The sequence below is a fragment of the Rhinolophus hipposideros genome (genome assembly GCF_964194185.1).
Source record: "Rhinolophus hipposideros genome assembly, chromosome: 6".
Taxonomy (NCBI): domain Eukaryota; kingdom Metazoa; phylum Chordata; class Mammalia; order Chiroptera; family Rhinolophidae; genus Rhinolophus; species Rhinolophus hipposideros.
The window spans coordinates 54,386,430-54,409,086 of NC_138052.1; the positions used below are offsets into that span (position 1 = coordinate 54,386,430).

The 22,657-nt window shown below is 34.7% G+C and overlaps 1 protein-coding gene across 9 annotated transcripts in view; it reads right to left on the reverse strand.

Annotated features, from left to right (window-relative positions):
* Positions 1 to 22,657, reverse strand: part of ZNF385B (zinc finger protein 385B) — a 387,935-nt gene that overhangs the window by 62,148 nt on the left and 303,130 nt on the right. For all 9 annotated transcript variants that reach the window (XM_081052525.1, XM_081052524.1, XM_081052523.1 and 6 more), the window contains one exon: positions 16,451 to 16,593. In XM_081052525.1, coding sequence (XP_080908651.1) covers positions 16,451 to 16,593 — 143 coding nt within the window. The remainder of the gene's footprint in view (positions 1 to 16,450; positions 16,594 to 22,657) is intronic.

The following is a 22,657-nucleotide window of genomic DNA, read 5'->3' on the forward strand; positions in this document are numbered from 1 at the left end:
GAAGCAACCAATCAGAGTAGAGCACAGATTAGAATTTCTTTTTTTCTCTTTTTTGTTTTGTTTAAGGGGTTTAGAAAGCTTAATATTTTTTCATTCAAATTCCATATAGTCAGGTCCTCTTTTAAAAGTTCTGGGATTCATCAAACAAGAGTTGTATATTCCACTGATGGAAAGCATGACTACAGTAAGGAAAAAATACCTTGTGATCTATTTTGAAGATCAATTTTGAAAGGAAAACTACACTTCATTTTCCAATAGTATTCTTTTCTTTCTTTTCTCTCTTTATTTTTAAGACATTCCATTTTGGTTTTATTTTTGGGAGAATTAAGAAAAAAACAAAAACATTATTTTCTGCCATAAAATTATGTCCTTTTTCTAGAACACTCTAACAGTCAAGGACATGACATTTTTAGATGGTAAGTATTTCATATCAATTTAGTTGTGTCCTTGGGAATTTTTCTCCTTTCCAACACATGACACATTTATAAATGTATGAGTTTCAGTTTGCACAAAAACTATATTTTCTTGAAAACGGATTCATTTAACAAAAGTTTATTAACTGCTTGTCCCACACTGTTTCGGGAACTGGACACACAGTGGAGAACAAGCCTTCAAAAATACAACATTCTAACAGGGGACACCTATATGTCCAAAGTAATAAGATATTTTCTGTGTTTTCAATACTGAAAAAAATTAAAACAGAGAATGGGAATGAAACAATATTTTACTATGGATAATTCCTAAAAACATTGGTCGTCTTGATACAACTGTGTTTCAGACACTTTAACATGTAATACCATACTATATGTAAAAATAAGAACAGTATTCCATGATTTAGGGAAGCTGAGATAGAATTCATACAACTTGTAACAAATGTAGAGTAAGGGGCATACTCTTCAGCTTTCAGAGTGGTCTGTGAGATCTCTACAGAGGATTTTCTTCAACTACCAAATTCCAAGACAGCAACTGGTTCAGAGCCACTATCATCATATGCCCAAGGAGAAAGGGAAACTAAAGTGATGTGCATTTTGCAAGTTCTCTATGGATGAGTGCTAAGTGCCAGATGTATCTCATCTGGAGATCTTCCTACTGTGTTTCTGTACAGTGTGATTGGCCTGGTGTTTAGCCAATGGCAAACTGACCATGAGTAACTTATTTTGTTTTAAAATAAGCACATATTTTTACTTAGGATGTTAACAGTTTTCTGTTTTGTTTTGTTTGTTTTGTGAAGCCATTACAAGAAAACAATGTTTTGTTTTTTTTCATTTTTAACACTTTTAGAACTTTAAATGGTTACCAAATGATAAAAGCAAAAGAGCTAAAAGCAAATGAATGGGTAGTTTCACTGTCTCCTTCTCTTTAGTGAAAAACCAGTTTAACACTTTTGACAGATAATTTCTAAATTATTTTGAGTAGCAGGAATAATTTTTAAGTTCTTTTTCAGACAGTAGTTATTTTGTTAATGGGAGATGCGTAAGATTAGACCTGTGTACCTTACGGAGCTGAATGTCTAACTCTGACAAGTAGATCCTTGTATGTAATAAATATGGTCTGTACAAATGTAAAATGTTCCATTTTCCTGGCTGGCTCCACATGGCTGGTGATTTTCCATGCTGCCAGGGATCAAGAGCAAAGCTGTAGTTATGCCGCTGGGTAATTTAAGAAGCCACATCAAAGAGCACATTAAAAAGAGCACATCAGTTTAGCAAATAAGACTTTCAGCTTATGTCAGCAATGGATATGAGACTTAATTGAAGGTCCACTCATAACCTCATTGCATGGACACTCACATACGCAGTAGTGTGTTGGGTATTGATGTTCCTATTCCAACATTAGATGTGTAAAGACTTGAAATTGAATTGCACATGTACTCAGATTCAGGTTTAAAAATGAATTTTGAATGATCTGATTGGTTAATGTGATGTACTAAAGAGACTACACTACCTTCAAACTCAACTGCAACTGCTCCTTTCACTGTAAGTAAAAAAGTATTAAGGTAATGAGCTGAATTATGTTTCCTAAGGAAACCCAGCACTTTTCTTTTTTTCCATTCTTGAACAAGCAAATGCTTAGAAGTGACTGGAAACCATTAGGAAAGAGAGATGTTTTTCCATCAGGATACCAAGAAAGTTCCTGAAAGGTTTTCATTTTGTCAAGATTTGATGTTCCTAAAACTAAAATAATTTTTGGCCAATGGATATATACAGATTTGAAAGATCTATAACATTTGTCAATGACAGGATAACAAAAAGCTTGTATAAAATTGTTAGATGCCCTTTTGAGGGAATATGAGAAAATTTACAAAATTTTTAAGAAAAATGAATAACTTCCTTGAATCTTTTAGGGAATTGACACAAATTTAGCTCTGTTGTGAATTTTAATAGCATGGAAGAAGAAATTAAATGATGACAAATACTATTAATATTTTTTGTCTGTGAAAAAGTTACTATTCCTAAAGTATTTACAATTTATATTTATCAATGAGGTATATTCATATTTCAAAAACAAACAAACAAAACCAAACAAATAGCCCAAGACATACATAGCTGACAATAATTATCACCCAAATAAAAACACCAACAAAGCTATTTAAAGTATACTATTCAGAGTTTTGGGAACAGAACCTGGATTAACCAAGAGAATCTAAAATAAATGAATCAGGTGTTTCATATGTTTAGTATTGTGTCTCCTCAGGGTAAAATAAAACAAGAAATAAATCACTTCAGTAATATGGACTGAAGAATAGTTTTTCAATAGATGTGTAAAATACTAAATAACATATTCATTTGAGGATAGGTCATGAGAAGTGATTATTCTACAGTACATTGAAAGAAGTCATCCATTTTGAAGTTTGGAAGGACAGGCTAATATCTGAATAGAAGATAGTCAACTAGTTCTTGGCCTTTCCTTTTTGGTTTTTTTAAATAGTGACTTGAAAACAAACCCCCCAAAACTGTTTCCAAGAATAAATTTCCATAATATAAAATTCATTGCCAAAAATAAGTTTGAGGTATATCTTATTTAAAAAATAGATTTTTTTTTTTTATTCTTTAGGAGAAAAAAATGGTGTACAAGTTACTAGACTACTTGCTGATGTTTATGAATGCAATTTTAAAATTTATTGGTGCTGTTTCTACTAAGTAAGTAAGCATATGCTTGCCTGTTTTTTGGTAAACATGCTAAAAAACGTTACAGGGCTTTCTGAAGGGAAGTAACGAGCTTTCTTGATTTAAAATCAATACACTTCCTGAACCGCCCAATGCATTAAATGACATTCTTTCGAAACCAGTCTGTCAAAGTTAAATTTGAAAAGCTGTTCAATAATCAGATATATCCTGATGCTGAGGCAGAACAGGTCCCTGACACAAACTAAAAAAGTATAAGATGAAAAGAAAACCCCACCAGGCAGGAAGAAGTGCAAAATCGGAAACTTGGGCCTGTTAAGAGGAATTCTTCAGTCCGCAAAGCAAAGTGAAAATGAAGTGTGTTTTTCCCAAATGGAGGACAACACATTTCTTACTCTTGCACTAGGAAGAAACCTGACAGTTGACGACTGATAAGGCTCCAGGCAAGGCAACAAATCTGCAATGCTTTAATGCTAAGTGTCTTGGGTTCTTACTCCCCAGGCCACAGTCTCATTATACAGTGATAAAATGTCAGAGATCAAGTACATTTTCAAATTGTTTTATTTTGGTTTGTTTTAGTTTGAACCCCCAGAACTTCCCCCAACCCTATCCCAAAACAGAATCCTAACTAAAAATTCAATACAATAAACACTAAAAACAGTTCTGGTTTAAAGCAGGGAGCTCAGGCCCCGGACCCGCCAGCCCAATTTCAGTTCAACTTCCTTACTTGAAAATGCAAACAGATTTGGAGAATTTTAATAACTCGCTTGAGCCTCTTCAGCTAAGGTCAGAACCCAGATCTTCTGTTACAGTTGCCAGATTCTCAATTAATAATCATTTTTTTAGTATAAATATATGCCAAATATTGCATAGATTATTCTTATACTAAAAATTATTTGTTATTTATCTGAAATTCAGTTTTAACTGAGCATCTTGCATTTTAACTGCCCCCCACCTTCCATTCCTATCCAAGGATGTCATGGCGATACCGATATTGATTCTACTGGTCCTTCTTCTTGCAGGCTTACCTGTCATATTTAATATTTTAGAACTTTAACTAGGAAAGTGGTCCCTGAGCGGTTTTGTAGACAGGTGATACCTAAAATATCATATGTCATATATTCATCTTGCTATTGCCTTTTTGTATGGATGTATATGTGTATACATGTACATTATTAATACATATTAACTTCACAGGAAAAAAAAATTTTGGTTCACCTCTGCATTTACATTATACAAAATATACCATACTTGTAAAATAAAATAAAGAGCTTTAATAAAGTGCCTTCTTCTGCTCTCTACAGTGATAATTGCTTTATTGAATAAGGATCAGTTAATGGTACATCTTAACATTTAATATTTATCCATTTGATTTATAATTATTTTTATGTGGTAGCAATGAGGCTACAGTTCAAACCCAAAGTAGTATAAAGTGAATGTCTTTCTTTTCTTTTGAATTTGTAAGGAAATGTAGTCACTTCTGGGTAAAACTACTTTACTCACCAAATTTATTTCAAATATACACAAAACCCTTGCTGCATCTATGTGAATAAAGCAACATATATGAGAGAAGTCAATATAACACATGAAATTAAAAATGTGTCTAACTAGCTTATATTTTGGGTATGGATATGATTAGGAAATCAAGATTTCCTAATCAAGCAATGGAGAAAAAGTTACATGAACTACACGGCAAGTTGTCATAAAACACAAAAATCCCTCATAACTTTCATAAAAGTTTTAATGTTATGAAGCAAAAATCATTTGCATTTATAATCTATCTAGTCCTTATGAAGATTTTCAGAAATGCTTCTGACTTACTTTGTTTGCTATTCTGAAATCCAGCCTATCAGGATGCTTGGCACTTCAAAGTCTTCACAACATTCATTTGAAATTTTTATTCACCCTTCTGTCTTTCCCAAACTCAAACACTTTTACTAAGATGGGACAAGTACCTATATCTAACAATATGAGAAGTTGATATGTCAATTTAACTTAAAAGATTTCATACAATTAGTCATGAATCACCAAATTCCTGCCTCATAGCAGAACAATATAACAATAACAATTGTTGGCAGTTATCAAACCACTGCAGTCCAATTGGCCTTCCCAAGCTAGGGTTAAAAGCTGGCCTCTGGAAATCAATCCTGCTTTCAGCAGAGAAGAATATTTCAGCGATATGAAGGCTGAAATGGAGACTATAATCTTTTGTGATTACCCTTGAGGCTGAAGCAAACTCAAAAAGGAGTCTATGAATTGCTGATAATTTCCTGTGATGACTGAGTCCCAGGAAATTCTGATATTATTCTTGCTCTGTAACAAAATGATGGTTCCCCAGAAGTGTAGCTTCAAAGAACTCCACTTCTGGGTGTTTCAATGCTTCTTCAGAAGCTACTCACCTTTTAAAGGGGTCAGGTCTATAAAGTGGCATCTCTCTCTCTCTCTCTCTCTCTCTCTCTCTCTCTCTCTCTTTCTCTCAACAATGGAGTGTCTGATTATACAAGGAGTGATGATCTATGTGCTACAGGCTGCCTTTCTGAAAGTTTTTTTATGAAGAAATTGATTTAAAATGTATCTGTTTTAGACCTTCTCCCCCCACCCTCCACCCCAGAAGTCTAAAGATTGTTCTCTGTTGTTCCTAGTAGCTTTGGAGCTATGAATATCTTAGCTTGTATAATCTTTAAAGTTTTATTTAGTCTGATATTTGTAGTCTGAGAAAAAATAATTTTCATACATATGTACATACCCTTAAGGTCGATATATATTTTAGAATGGAATATGAAACTACTAATCTTTTTTGAGTAAGCATCAAATTTACAGTCACATGTCACTGCTCAGGGCACAGCTTAAGTGGGTATTTCTCATATGATTGACAATTTAAATTCAGAAAAAGGGTGGGGAGCAGGAAAGGTAAAGGGAGATCTGTAACAGTCAAAAGGCCAAAGAATCTTTAAGATAAACTTCCATTATCTGCACGTGCAGGATAGCTCAGTATGTTGACTACTATGACTGAGTTTAAAATACATTTTTTTTAAATTGCTATTTTAATTAATGTGAATTTGATTAATGAATAATTTGAGAATATAGGTTTTATGTTTAGAAGTCAACAGTATTTTAAAAATATAACAGAAAATGTCAGTATGTCTTAGGAGTAGTGACAAAGTGTCATAGGTACACAACTATCATGTTCAAAATACCTTTTTACATAGTCTTTAAAGTCTAAATATCGTTGAAGGTAAACAAGGAAAAGTATACTCCAACCAAACCTGCTGTGGTTATTCCCAGACTCCACTTAATATACCATCTCCTCATTCCTGCTCCAAATTCAGTGGCCGTGCCTCTTCATTGCTTTCAGGGAGTCTGGTGGTTCTGCTCTTTAAGTATGCCCTGCTGTTATTTCACTCGGCTACCATAAATTAGCACCTGCTTATTACTACTAGGCATGGCTACGTGAAAGGGTAAATTTCTTAAATTCAAGAACCGGGTCTTACCACCTCAGGGATAATGTAGATGCCTGATCACTGCACTGTATACCTGAAGCTGAACAATAATGAATGCCAACTACAATTATATATATGTTTATACACATATATATATAACATATATATATATGTATATACTTACAAGAAGCGGAGTACAGCATTAGGAATAGACAGTGGAAATGTAATGGCTCTGTGTGATGTCAGAGGGATAGTGGATGGGGGAGGGGGTTCACACAGTGTGAGGGATATAAAAGATAAACGTCTATTACTTTGTCTTGTGCACCTGAAACTAATAAAAAATAAATGAATAAATAAAAAAAATAAAAAAAAGAACAGGTTAAAAAAAAAAAACTGTGAGGAAAGAAAAAAAAAAACCTGACTACATTTCCAGTTCAAATAAATGTTATTGCATGTTTTGAGGAATATTATGAAAACTACTGATAAATTGTGGAATTGAATGCATATTTTAGAGAAGGTAATTAAAAGCAGATTGGGAAGTGTTAAAAAATTCACGTCTAATATGACTAATTTTATCCAAGTAATAAAAATAATGCAATGAAATGTATAGCTAAATATTTTCATTATCTGTTAAGTGAGAAATATGATAAAAAAAATCTGATGTTTCTTTGTTAAATATGTTCTCATGTGTGTAGATCTTTGGTGCCTGACTTTTGGGAATAATTTTTTTAAAAAAAGAAAAGAACCAGGTCTTAGCCATATGGATATTCTTAGCATCTACCTTAATCAGAATCACTCTAATGCACACAGCCAGCCCCAGTGATAAACATAACTTGGTTTACTTAAGAGAATTGGTTAGGAAGAAGAGATCGGAGTATTCATAAAGATCTTGCTATTATTTATAAGGATAAAGTTTGCTGTTTTAAGAGTTCTTTCATAAACATTACCTCATTTGATATTCATGGGTATTTTAAATTATTAAAAATAGTATGGAGATATGGCATATAGTTATGCATTTTTCCCCCACAGATTCTTACTAAATTCCAGAAATTTTCTAAATATTTAGTCATATGCTCAATTCTCCATAAACATAATAAACTCAAATTTCCATGATGTGATGCGATAGACTAGGAAGGTATTATCACTGCTAGCTTTCAAATGAGGAAAAGAGGAGTTACGTGGCTTTCTCAAGACTCCCCTCCCCCCAAAAATGAGTCCAAATATGAGTCAGTGCTTTTTCCCTATGCAGTGAAGTAGATGGCTCAACCCCTGTCTCCCCTCTACTCTGGTTCCTGTTTCCCGAGGTGGCAACAAGCAGAGTCAAGGCCAGGTAGGATTGCTGAGACTTACTTTGGAACACGTCAAGCAGCATTATTTTTCTGAGACAGAACACTCCAAGTGGCTTTTGGGAGGAGGTGGGATATAACTGATGAATGAGTGACTAAATAAATGAATGCCCCCAACTCATTTAAAAGGTAAGTACTTCAAAAGTTGCATCTTAAGTATATGCCATGTAATAGTGGCTATTAGTAATCATTTTAGCATCCAATAGTTTCACCTCATTTTGGAGACAGAGATTTTGATTATATTATTATGACAACGAATCATTTTACGTATTATGGAAGTTTGGTGTCTACATGATGAAAACAAATTACGCCCAGACACACGTTTTTAATTGTTGGAGACTTTCTGTAAAATCCTAATTATTTGTAAATCATAAGCCTGTGAAAGAGATCAGATATATTTTCTACTCTACCAGATCTAGAAACTGTTCACAACAAGGGAAAACAAGTATAAGGTTGACAAGAAAAATGTATCATCTAAATAGAATATACTGCAAAGGAGAGTATTTCAACCTGACTTTAGGAGCCACAGGGATTTATTGAGTACTTAAAAAATTTTAACAACCTGTGAGTAATACACACATTTAAACTTGGGATATGGTAGGGTAGAGACCAGCTCTTGCTTGTCTGATATTGCTCTTTTTTCTTTTCAGTGGCCGAGCTGTTTACTGAAATAAATTAGAAGATTGGATTATACTCTTCAATCTTCTGATGTGCCAAAAGCGTACAACAACGACACATGTAGCCTATTTCATATGTGGATATATTAAAAGAATTAATTATAGAATGTCTTTAAAATGTGCTAAGGCCTTCTGATACTAGAATTCCATAAAAATAAGGTATTATCCATATAATTTATGTTTTTTTCATCTTATTTTAAGTATCAGAACATAAAAAAGGAGGGTAAGGAAACCTAAATTAACAGCTAAATCTGTGGGGAAAAAAAGTATTTTTCCAAAACTCCTACTGAGCTCAGCAAAGATGTTGAAACTTCACAGATTGATAAACATCACTCTAATTCATCTTTAGCATCCTCAATGGCAACTATAAGAGTACAGGGACTAGAATATTCAAAAACATATTTTTCCTCCCCAAAAGAGACTTGAGACTTAATTCTGAATATAAGAATCTTGAAATCTTGAGGCAGAGGTGGGGGTGAGGGGAAAGATCTGTTTTATCAGACAGGTTCCCAAACTTTTGATAAAAGTTTCTCAGGGAACCTCCATTAATGTGTTTGTAGAGCAACCAATTTAGAAATAGTTTTTCTGGGCTAGAGGGAATGTCTTGTACAATATTTTGCTACTTTTCATATTTATTAAATTCTTCTACTTTACCACAAGCACATAAAGGGCCTGTTTTTTGAGAGAAGCTCAGTACAAGGTTATTGTTGATTTCGACTTCTTTTAATTAACTGAAGATTTGTTAAGAATGAGATACATTTTTTTTAGAGGGCCTGACATAGACACTTTTTCCAAGTTGACTGTACTGTTGAAAAATGCTGACCTGGGACAGCGCCAAGACTGGAGGCCTGTCTCGCCAGAAAATCTGATGTGCCCTCCAAGTACACATAATCCTTGAAACTCTAGCACTGGAGATGAAGGTCTAGAGCCATGTGAGGTTGAGACTAGGATAATGAAAGGGACATGGCAAGAGGACATAGCATGGTGGGACTACGGATGCCTCTTTTCTCAGCCTCCTGCAACCTGTGTTCCCTTCCCCCACAGGGCCTATCAAGTCTTAAGCTGATGTTTCTTGGCAACTTGAATCAACTGAATGGACTATGATTCACCATGAGCAAAATCCTCTGCTATGTTATGGTGAATTAATAAGAGGAGGAAGTCATTTCTCTCAGGGAGCAGCTCTTCGATCTGAGTCACTGTAACCCCTCCTGAGCATAAGGGCTGGCACGTGTACACATTCAGTAAGTGGTTATGAATGAACGCGTTTTGCTAGGCACCCTGAACAAGTAAATTAATTAGAGAGAACATATATGTGTACACATTATGTACACATGCATGTACGTAGACATGCAAACCTCACAAATAAGATTTACTACTCTAAAGAGGTTTCAAGAATGAGTAGAGAAAAGGGAGATTTGAACACAAAGTCTTTAGTAGATAAATCTTGAGACTTTTGAATAAGGCAAAGGACATGAGTTAAATTTAAAGGGATAGTTGTGGTCTTAAGGGGAAAGGGAGACCACAGAGCATACATAGTTTTTCCTCCCAGGGGTCTTGTTTACATAATTTGGCTCTCCGTCATATTTAATAGGGACGTAAAATTTTCTAGGCAGGAATCTATGCTTAACTGTTTGTACAAACTCTTTGTTAGTTTTGCACCACATTTCAAAGATTTCCTATAACTATTTTTTTCCTAATGATTTGGGTAGTGTTGATTTGTCTAAGGACAATAATAGGCCATTCTCCTGTTCCCTTTTCAAGTAAATTGGAGTAACCATGGAAAATCTCAGCTTGGCATTTTTTAATACTATACCTTTCTTTAGAACATATAAAAGAATATTACCCTTCAATACATTTAAATCATATCATGAAAATAAAAATTCAACCATGGCCTCTTTTTTATTTGACGTGGATACACATATCATTTCAAGCAGCTGGACATACTAGTATCCTAGAAAATATAGAATATATAACTTTCTAATGACAGCAAAGCATTATTAGGGAAAAAGGAAGACTCAACAGCAAAATTCACATTTGGGTTGTATTAGCAGAGGTAAAGTATTTTACTTAAATTAAAGGAAAAATTAAAATGAAAGAAAAATATATATTCAAGTATTTAAATAAAGACTTCATTAAGTAGACAAAGGTATTAAAGGCAGGAAAAAAAATTGAATGTTCAAGCTTACTTTAGGTTCCCCTACAAGAACACTTCATGTGAAACATGGCATGAATTAATAGCAATGCAAATGTGATTTTGACTCCCTATTTGTTTATTTTGTACTTTCTTGATAAATACAGTATTTAATTCTACTATAAGAAAGAAAATAATTAAAAATTCATCAATATTGCCAAACTATTAATGACACAGAATCTCAAAGAATCCAGAATGATAAGATAAATGGTAAATGTATAGATGATTTCACAGCTAATCATGGATGATTCAAAGAATCATATAGTGGTTTGAGACTTTACAAATAATCTTTATTCTGCTCCACATATTTGTTCACATGTCAGGAAAATAATAATTTCAAGGTAGGCGTAAAAATCAGGTTATTTTTCACAAAAATAAGATGGTTGAGCCTCTTGCAATAAAGCAGCAATGACCTCCATTGTGCTTGTGTTTTCCTGGAGCAATTGCAAAAACATGACAGGACTGACAAAGACATTTGAAATAAATAGGCATGGAAAACACATGCCAATCTGCCGAGAAACTGACAAATGACTGATTAGCTATAGTCCTGGAGAGTCCGACAAATACATCTGTGCATGTACACAATATGTGGCTGTTAGAAAGAAACGGACCTACTTATCATCACATACAATATGTACATTGCACATATGTCTTAGTCTGCTTGGGCTGCCATAACAAAATACCACAGACTGGGTGACTTAAAGAATAGAAATCTATTTTATCATAGTTCTGGAGGCGGGAAGTCCAAGATCAGGGTGCAAGCAAGGTCAGGTTCTGGTGAGAGCTCTTTCCTTGGTTTGCAAATGGCTGCCTTTTCACCATGTTCTTATCTGGTGGGATGAGGGAAAGCTCTCTGAGGTCTTATAAGGGCACTAATACCATTATGAGGACCCCACCATCATGACCTCATCTACCTAATTATCTCTCAAAAGCCCCATCTCTAAATACCTTCACTTGGATGTTAGGACTTCAATATATGAATTTGGAGAGGAGGATACAAACATTCTGTCCATTATAGCTTGTGTGTATATGTTTCTTCTACTACATTTATTTTATTATATTAAAATGATACTGGTAAATATGCAATTTATTTCAACTCTGAAGAAATGTTTTCTTCAGGAGAATTTAATATTAAGTATTATCTGAGTTGTTAAACACCAAGTATTCAACACCAAGTATTATCTCAGTTGAATAAAGATAAAATTGGATCCATAGTAAATGACGTGGTAGATTCTAATTGTAATAGGAGAAACAATTGCCTATATTTTGGAAGCTACCAAAACATGTACAACAATTAAAGAACAACCATGGAACATTTTGCAAATTTAAAGTACAGAGAATAAATGAAAACAGCTCTACTAGCACACAAAAAATTTCATTCTTTCTTGAATATTATAAAGTTCAGTAATTATTTTCACTGTGCCTATATTTCTTGGTTTTATTATCTTGTCTTTTCTAGTCTATTTAATCTAATTCTTATCAGTTTCTTGTGCTCTGAGGTAATTTTGGTTTATTTGTTTTGTTTATCTTCTTTCCCAAACCCAGAACTCTTTAGTGCATATATTATGTTTTCAATAAGCTTCAATAACTAATGACTTTTTTTTTTTTACTAAAAGCTTTTAAGACTAGGGCTTAGGACAAGCAATGTAGTAAATATTTGCAAAGTTTCTATACCATTTCTACAGAGAAAGTTGGTACTATATCTGGGGAGAAGTTTGTAACTAACTGCTGCTTTAGATTAAAAAAGAATGACAGTTCTCAGGAAAATAGCAGTAAAAGTAAACCCCTGGGCCTGTCACCTCTTACTTAGAAGGAGATCAGAAATGTTGGTTTTCTTGTTGCTGAATGGGGGTGCATGGACATTCAACACCAAGGAACTGGGGCCCTTTCCTCTGTTCTTTGCTCCCTTCCTCCCTTCCTCTCTTTCTTCCTTCAAAAGAGTGTTATTGAGCACCAAGCAAACAAAGACAAATGTTGTATATTCCTGTCCTCAAGGATCTGACATTCCAGTGAAGAAAATAATCGGGTAATTAGATTATGGTGTGACAACTACAATGATGGAGGTAATCTGGGGGTGTGTTGGAAATACAGAGAATGAACTCCTAATCCAGACATGAAGAGTCACAGAATACTTCCTGTGAGGGAGGTGATAGCTAAGTTGAGCTCTCAACAACAGATAATTGAAGGCAGGGTGGCAGGGTTGGAAGTGAGTATTAGTGGATGGCCAGGCAGAGACGCCTATTAAGCTTTAGATATAAAATTCAGATCTTAAAAAATTTATGTTTTTCTTTGCACCGTCTTTTACCTGTAAGTGGCTCAAAACAGCCCCTCTGTAAAGTACAACTGCTGAAGTGCAGAGGTAGCATCATCGTTTTCTAGACATGAATCCTTGACTTACAGCCCGTCATAAATTATCAGTGATTCAAACTCCATCTTTTCTACACGGCTCTTCATAATTCTGCTTGGTCAGTGTTTCGAATTATTTGCTTATTGTTCACATATAAACACTGACACAGAGATTTTGTCAGTTGTGGAGCATAAGGCAAGACTGACACTAAAATGAGCGCTCTGAGGCATAGCTCTTCATTGTGTACGGTTCAGTACAGAACAGGCACATAGTCTATTTTGGAATATGACAGAATCCCATTTCATTCTTGCTGTTTCTGATGGAACATTATCATACTCCACTATGAAAACAAGAGGGAGCCATTACTTGATATATATATGTATGTATATATATACACATACATACATACACACACACACACACACACACACACATATATTTAAAATGCACTTAAAGAAAATAGTAAAACTTTAAACTGCTAAAACTTTCATCTATGGTCTCAGACTATACAGTGTTTTGATTCTACTGATAATAATTGTGAGTTAAAATACATTTCTTATGTTTACTAATATTATCATGATTAAAGATAAAGGATTAAAGTAGCATTCGCCTTGGTTTTCAAAAAAGAAGTGGACTACTGAGTAAAATATACTTTCAAAATTTATTAGCAAAAAATTATAACTGTTTTTAAAATATGTTCTGCTTCATAGATATTGTCTGTAGAGAGGTTCATTTTAAACATTCAAAGAATCCTTTCATCTTTCTACTTATTGATTCTTCTGAAAATTGTCTACCATGTTTCCAGAAAAGAGCACAAAAGATTTTTGATTGAGACTTGTTCACAATGAATGAGGTGGGAAGTGACATGGCCCAAAAGCCAAGGACAGAAAAGAGCCAGAATGCGAGTTTCAAAGTTAGAAGATTCTAATTCAAGTCTCAATTCTTCCTTTACTAAGTCTTTTCCTCCTCTAGACAATAGGAATCATAATCATGGTCTACTAAAATGTTCTAAAGTCTGAGTCCTTTGAAGAATGTAAAACACAAATGTACAATAATCTAGTGTAATTATTATTAGTAATATAAAAATGGTGTTCGAGGAAAATGTTGATAATGGTTTTTGGTGAAATTACCTCAGGAAATCTGTTGGGTGAGTTGGACACTAGAATGGAAAAGCCTATAGGAATAGGATTTCAGTAATTAAAACAGTAGTTCAGTGAAAAAAAATCATAGGTTACCCTCCGATGATCCTATAAATTCATTTATTTACAAAATGGTCGTGAGTCCCACTTGCAATGACTTAAATTTTACCACACTACCAAAAAGGTTCTCTGTCCAATAAATGCTTGGATATAATAGAGTAAAATGATTTATTCATGAAGTTCTTTGCTATATTCTTCACCTTAACCAAAAAGTATTTTCATTTGAAAATTACAAGTCTATTTTCTTCCAAGAAGGAAAAAAAGAGTTTCTATTAGTAAAACTATTCTTTGGATATTATCAAATATATCATAAGGTTAATTGCGGTGTATAATACAGAAACAAATAAAAAGTTAGTACATCTGAAAGCCCTACACAATCTTATAAGTCATTATGAATCTGTATTTTTATCTTGAAAACAAAACAGAAACCTTTATGAAAATATTCTTTCCAGTTTTGTGGAAAGGGGCTGGAAGGAGGCATACCAGCTGCACAGTGTACTTTCTTCTAGTAAATGGGAGCAAGTGCATTTTCAGGGGCAGGGAATGGTGAATTTCACATTTTGCTTTGAATGTTAATGTTTTATTCAAGTCTTTGAAATAAATATCTATGTATTACTTGTGTTGAAAAAAAAATTGAGAGGTGAACCATTCATACCTACCCACACTATCAATGCTGCTTCCTGACTGTGATTGCACCTGTGCAGTAGCTACAAATGCTGTCTTCCAAATGCACATTAATCAAAATACAAACACCTAGTAATTGTTTGAAGAAGTACATAATTTAATTAAATTATGTATCACCTGTGTTTCAATAGAGGCTATAACAGGTATGCTTGAATTCAAGCTCCCTGAAATGGCAAGGTCTTTGGGGCAGTGGCTCCTGATGGATTAATGTAACCAGGTGTGATTTATCTTACTGAGCCATTCCACTGCACTAGAAATGATGCTCACCCTTTATGCCTTGAAAAAACAAACAAAAAAACAAAGAAAGAAAGAAAAACTGTCTAACTTGTCTCTGAAAATCCCCAAGAAGACAAAAACATTTAACTGTTTACTCGGTAAATCAAAGCCACTACTCCTTAGTTGGCTGATCCCCTAACTTCTAATTTTGTTACCATGCTAAGCCACAAAGAAGGTCTGTCAGCAGATTTTATTTACAGCCCCTGAGGAAGAATCTTCTTGCTTTTTTCACTTCATACAGAAGGTAAGTTTGCAAAAGGAAACATTTGACTATACTTCAGGTACTCACTGTCTGATGGTGTTGATAATGCAATTATTTTTCTTGATTATGGTAGCTTCTAAAAGTCTGTATCATTTATATACACCATCATGCTCCAAATACCATGTATTTATTGACTGAACAGACATAATTCATGCAATCACCTGAACTGTTTAACCTTTTCTCTTACTATAAGTTTAGAATCTGACTATGAAGTGATTTTATACTGAATGCTATTGTTGGAAGATGTTATGCTCCACTTGGCACACCTACAAAATGTCTTTCATTCAGATAAAAAGTCAACCGACCTGAGTGAAGAACATTGGAAATTATGGGGAATTCACTTACATTTTTTCACATGTTTTAAAGTGAATGTCAAAGTATCATGTAGACAACTAATACGTATGTGTAAATTTAAAATGAGGTTTTTCTTTTTACTAATAGAGTCAGATTCACATAATACACAACAGCCTCCAAATAAAAATTCTGTTTGTGTAAGAGTCTTTATCTAAAATATCTCCCAAAATGTACCCAGGTAAACCATATACATTTTTTATTTTCTTTAGAGTAGTCGGGAAAAATCAGTGTGGCTTATATCTCTAAATTGTGTACTTGAGCATGGGAACAGCATCCCAGAAATGATATGAGTGCTCAAGCCACTGAAAAGGCTACCAACATTGCTCAAAGCAACACGTGAAGTCACCTGTGGAAACACTTGGAAAATAAATACGCTGGTTATTGTTCAGACTAACTACCATGGGTGAAGCATTATCTTCCATTATACAGCTGAGCAGTGTAAGCAATATATGGTCTAAAATTACACACTTTGGAAACACGCTACATCGATTGGTTATTCACAAAAGAGGTTGAGGAGGACACAAATAAAATGAAAATGCGTGTACTCACTGTGTTAAAATTTGGAAAGAGTCCCACAGCAGAACTACTGTCCACTGGAAAAGACATAAATGGTTTGATATCCAGTGAAGGCTGCATCATCAGGGTAGGTGTGCGCACAAGAGCAGGAAGGGCGGGAGTGTGGCATGTACTGCCTGCCAAGAACAAAACAAAAATAAATTCAATCTTTCGCTCACATTCATCTCCCTCCCCAACCTACGGTGCAAAAGCAAAACTGCTGCGCTGCAACCTGCAAGCAAGAGAGTTACTCTTGAAGGAAGCAAATGGTACCGGAGGAGAAAATACAGTTTAAAAGGGTCTCCTGTTCATTGTCTAAGACAGTGATGCAGAATGCTTCCCCACAACAAGGGCCATGGTTGGTCAGTCTCAGCTGAGGTACACAGCACAGAGGTCCTGCTGGCAGGTGGGGCAGAATGAGACCATTCTGTCCGTTGTCTAACATTGTCTCTGACTAGCCAAAAATATAGGAGAGCAGGGGAGGAGCCTCTTGAAGCCTGATGGGTCTTTACTATTCAGTTATTGGCTGGCTAGCAGGCATGTTTTAGGCAAATCAGAGATAATTATACGGTTTTTAAAAGGGAAAGGAACCTTGGACTCTTACAGTTATTGCCTGCTCCCAAGAAAGTTATGATGCAATTTGTTCTCTAAAAAAAAAAAAAGAAAGAAAAGAAAGAAAAAAAAACCCACCAAAAACTGAAAGTTGCTCTTTACTTTGAGGAAAATAGGTAGTTTAGACCTTTGATAGTTAGAGAATCTAAAAGGGGTTATTGTGACCTGCGTAGCGGCAGGATATTGGGGTGCAGGGAGGAGGTGGGACAGGAACTCAAACTTTTATCTTCAACTTTTACGTCTAATGAGCCTTGTATTATTTTGGCAACTCTCCCTTTTAACAATTATATTAGCTGTCATCTCTTTAGATATCTGCTTTAGCCCACGTGTAGGAGATTTAAAGCACTCCTGTCCAGTAACAAGCATTCTTCTTTCACCTGGAGCCTCCACATAATGCAGACAGGTAACTATTGGTTCAGGTAGAACTCTGAGAGACAGGCTCTGGTGTGCCTTTTATTTTTTATTTTTTTTTTAATATAACAGGTTTAAACAAATGCTGGCGCGGATGTGGAGAAAAGGGAACGCTAGTGCACTGTTGGTGGGATTACAGATTAGTGCAGCCACTATGGAAAACAGTATGGAGGTATCTCAGGAATCTGAAAATGGAACTACCCTATGATCCAGTAATTACACTCCTAGGCATCTACTCGGAGAAATCCAAAACTCCGATTCAAAAATCTGTATGCACTCCTATGTTTATTGCAGCACTTTACACAATAGCCAAGATATGGAAACAACCGAAATGCCCATCGGTAGATGACTGGATTAAGAAGCGGTGGTACATTTATACAATGGAGTATTACGCAGCCATAAAGAAGAAAGAAATCTTATCATTTGCAACAACATGGATGGATCTAGAGAACATTTTGTTAAGCGAAATAAGTCAGAAAGAGAAAGACAAGTACCATATGATCTCACTTATATGCGGAATCTAAAAAAAAGAATATGTGAATGAACTAATCAGAAACAGTTTTGGGGACACAAAGAAAAAACCGAGAGTTGTTAGATGGGCGGGGGGGGGGGGCGGCGGTTGGGGATAAGGGGAAAGGTAAAGGGATTAGGAAGCAGCTGGTAACCACAAGATGGCCTTAGGGTTTTTTTGAAAATTAATTTGGGGAACGTATTCAATAATGTTGTAAAGATTTTGTTGGGTATCCGATGGACATGCGTCCTATTTAGGAGACCACCTCAGGGATACTGTGGATGCCTGATCATAGCATTGTGCACCAGAAGCTAAACATTAATGAATGCCAACTATAATTTTATATATATAATGTGATGGCTCAGTGTGAGGTCGGAGGGATAGTGGATGGGGGAAGGGGGGTTCACAGTGTGAGGGATATAAATGATGAACGTCTAAGTATTACCTTGTCTTGTACACCTGAAACTAATAAATTAAAAAAAAAAAAAAACACCCGAGAATGGCATATTAGTTAAATAAAATAGTTAGGAGAAAAAAAAAGTAACAGGTTTATTGAGATATAATTCACATACCAGACAGTTCACACACTTAAAGTGTACAAGTCAATGGTTTTTAGCACATTCACAGAGCTGTGCAACCGTTACTATTTTAGAACATTTTCACAATCCCTAAAAGAAACTCCATACCCATTAGCAGTCATGCCCCATTTGCTCCCAACACCCCCAGTTCTTGACAACCACTAATCTACTTTCTGTCTCTATATAGATTCATTTATTCTGGGCATTTGATTTAAGTGAAATCATACAATATGAGGTCTTTTGTGACTGTCTCTTTTCACTTGGTATAACGTTTTTTTCAAAGTTCATCCATGTCATCACATGTATCAGAATTTCATTCCTTTTTATGGCTGGCTAATATTCCATTGTACATGGACCACCTTTGGCTTATTCACTCATCAGTTGATAGGCATTGGGGTTGTTTGCACTTTTTGGCTATCATGAATAATGCTGCTATGAGCATTTGTTTTTAAGTTTTTGTGTGGGCATATGATCTTCTCTTAGATATACACTTAAGAGTAGAATTGGGGATCACGAGGTCATATGGTAATAATACGATTTAATCTTTTGGGAACTTCCAGATTGTTTTTCAAAACAGCTGAACTACTTTACATTATCACCAGCAGAGTATGAGGGTTCCAATTTCTCCTGGCATGGCTATATAGGACCACAAATAATGATATGCCTATAATCCCCTCTGCCTTCAAGAACAGTATGGAAAAATGAACAGTATGGAAAAACACTCCAACTATTAAAATTCCCACCAATATTCTTTCTTATGCAGTATCTCAGAATAATTAAAATTCCCATTTCAATGATTTTTTTGGTACTGAATTTTTTAAATAAACTCTGAATTATATTTCAAATTATTCCAGAACATTATTGGCAATGGTGTTTAACAGACAGTCACACCTCATTTACATTGATCCTAAAAACAGAAAAAAGAAAAAGGCATTTGAAACATTTATCTGTAATGACAGTCTTCAGGTCAACCGTATCCTCTAGGGAATACAGAGTAGGCCTCTGCAAAAAGAGAATCAGCCAAAAGTAGATATAGATGAAATAGTAGTGATTGTTTTTCTGGTGCCATAGAAAATGCTCTGATCTCAGCCTGGCATTCACATAAGCACCTTGTATTGTACACTATCCTTCTAATTAGCTAACTCTACATCCATTGCTAACTTTAGAGCTTGTAGATCCAAGAGGATGTATGATACCACTATGTCAAATGTTGCAAAGACACTTACTAAAATATTTGTTTTAAAAGCTTTGTTTTAAAATTGTAGCTAAATTTAAAAAGCAGATATTTCTTATGTTAAACCACAGACTTTTACAATTTTCAATGATAATAATCGTTAAAAGTCTAAAGTATAAAAAGTTTACAGAATTATTCTATTTAAAGCTGCCTGATGAACAAATGTATAATTGTTTTGCCATCGTGGGTCTCCCCCCAAAAGCAAATTCTTTCCCTAAGCCCACAATGGCAGCTCTGATAACACTGTGTAATACATGGTCCCCCAGGGCCTGGCAAGACTCACTTTGTTTTAACAAACTAAAATCAAATAGAGTGAAACAAGGAACTTGACAAACAGATTGCTCCATCAAAAAAGGTCAGAATACACAATGATCCTCCTTACCCAATCAAATCTCTATGCTAATAAAGACAAGGCTTGAGAGCGGCTAAACCACCACCGTTCATTAGCATAAAAAACTTAGCAGCTGTTTACCATTTCATTAGCATTTTAATGACAGACAATTTGCCATGTTAAACACAGATTGTTTTAAAGTACTTCTGAATAAATATAAACTATGCTTTCATCAATTCCCTCACCTCAACCTTGCTGTTTTACTTTTAAAGCCTGCTTTTTAATATTGCCTCACCAACGCTGATTGCTTCAAAGGAAGTTTTTGCAAATGGGAAATGAATGGGGATAAAGTGCTTTTTCTGCACAGGTTAGTTTGTGTTTTGATCTCTCTGTCACCTTATTCCAGATTTTGCCGCTGCAGCTACTGCTGGGAAGTGTTTCTCTTCACCTCGGGATGCTGGAAAGTCATTGGGAGATACCAGCGGAAATTTGGCCCAAATGCATAGCCCCCTGCAAAGAAATGCTTAATTCTCTAACACTCAAGGAATCACTAAGGAAAAAAAACAAAAGGTTGAAAATATAATGAGCAGGTATTTCAACACAAAGAGTGGTATAATGCATGCTTTATATTGTTGCTATTCTCATGTAACAGGCCAAACTTTGTCTTTCAAACTATTTGGTAATATTATATAAGACACCTCCAATAGGTAGTTCTGTTTCAAAGCATGGGATACAACCTTGTATATATCATAATGAATTAAGTCATAATAGGGCTCCACTTTATTTGATAATAAGGCTTTTTTATACTTGACATATATGTGTTTATAAAGCTCCCAGTAGGAAAATTAAATACAAACAAGTGTGCATACCCCAAAGATCAACCAGCCTCCATTATCACCATGGAAATTACACATGTCCATATAATCTCCCATAAGAATGTAATTAACCCTCTCCCATAAATTTTATTTTGATGGTAAAATCCAAGTTGTATTTATCTATAGCGATGAAACTAATAATACATGAAAGACAACTCAACACTACGATCATAAAGAAACCTATTATTTCAGCCAACTGCGTCTGTAACATAATAGGTGACTTATTATGTCAGTGGATTATGTCATACTCCATCACAATAAAACCTAATCTGAGGACCAGGTGACACTTGCAATTATTGCCTTAGTCTTTGAACTTTAGAAACATAAGTTTGATGGTCAATGTAGGTTATAGCTTTGAGGCCTCCTAGTGACCCTTCTTTACGTACAGTGACACAAACAAACAGATGACTTCATTCTTAGAGAGTATGCTAAAATCACAGAAAGTCAGCTTGGAGAAGCATTCGCAGAATGAGATCAAATCTGTATACATTCTACATCCTGCAAGAGTAGTTTCTTCTTATGCCATTATTATGTATGTCTGCTGTACTGAGTACGGAAAACAAAACAAAAAAACTTAATGTGTTATAAAAATCTATTAGGTAGAGATAATGTCAATTATAGAACTCCCAAAGATATCTTTAAATACATTAAATGAGTGGTATTTCAGATTTTCTACCAAACTCAGTTTTCTCTTTTTATTGCTTTCCCAGCTTTGTTGCACGTTATGCTCAGTAACTTTCTCTCTTACCAGGATAATCACCAACAATTTCTTCTCTTATCATTTCCATTCTTTTATCAGTCTGCCATGTGAGGAGAACAAATTATCATCAAATGTGTCCAGTAGGAGGGGGCTTCTGCATAGGGGATACGACTGATAAAGGGTTTTGCTTCTGAAAAGGCCACAGAATAATAATAGAGATAATATTTTTATCATGCATACTGTGTGCCAGATACATTATATATGGCTTCATATGTACTACCCTAAGCATGTTACACGAGTGTACATATGTATACACACATATAAGTACACAGACATATTTGTATATATCCACATGCACCCATTATATATATTAAATGAGAATATATAAGTATATATCCATATATACTCTCAGCCTATTTAAACAAGGTACTATTACTAGCCCCATTTTACAGAATGAAAAACCGAGGAACAAAGTGGTTAAGCCTAAATTCATGTAGCTTGTACGTTGAAGAGCCAGGATTCAAACTCAGGAAATTTGACTACTAAATTCTGTTCTTTACTACTATGCTATAGTCACCAAAGTTGCACACCTGAAAACACGTCAGTTATATAGACATATTCTCCAGCTATAGATAGGAACATTTTATCATCAAACTAAGAGATTTAAAATGCATCTCCTTTGCAGCTTGGAATTAGTTGAAACTTTGACCTTAATATATTATCTGATACTAAAATAACTAAAATATATAAAAAAATTTTAATGCTCTGTAAGATGTACTCCTAGACTATGTTTATCTCAAATACTATTTTCCAAATAATAGAGTTATTTAATTCAATGAATACTTATGGGCACAGTGCTGACAGCTACAAGGATTATAAATTGAGTCAGACAGAATGTAGTTTACTTATTAAGAGATGGTAATACAATAATAGCAACTATTACCATTTA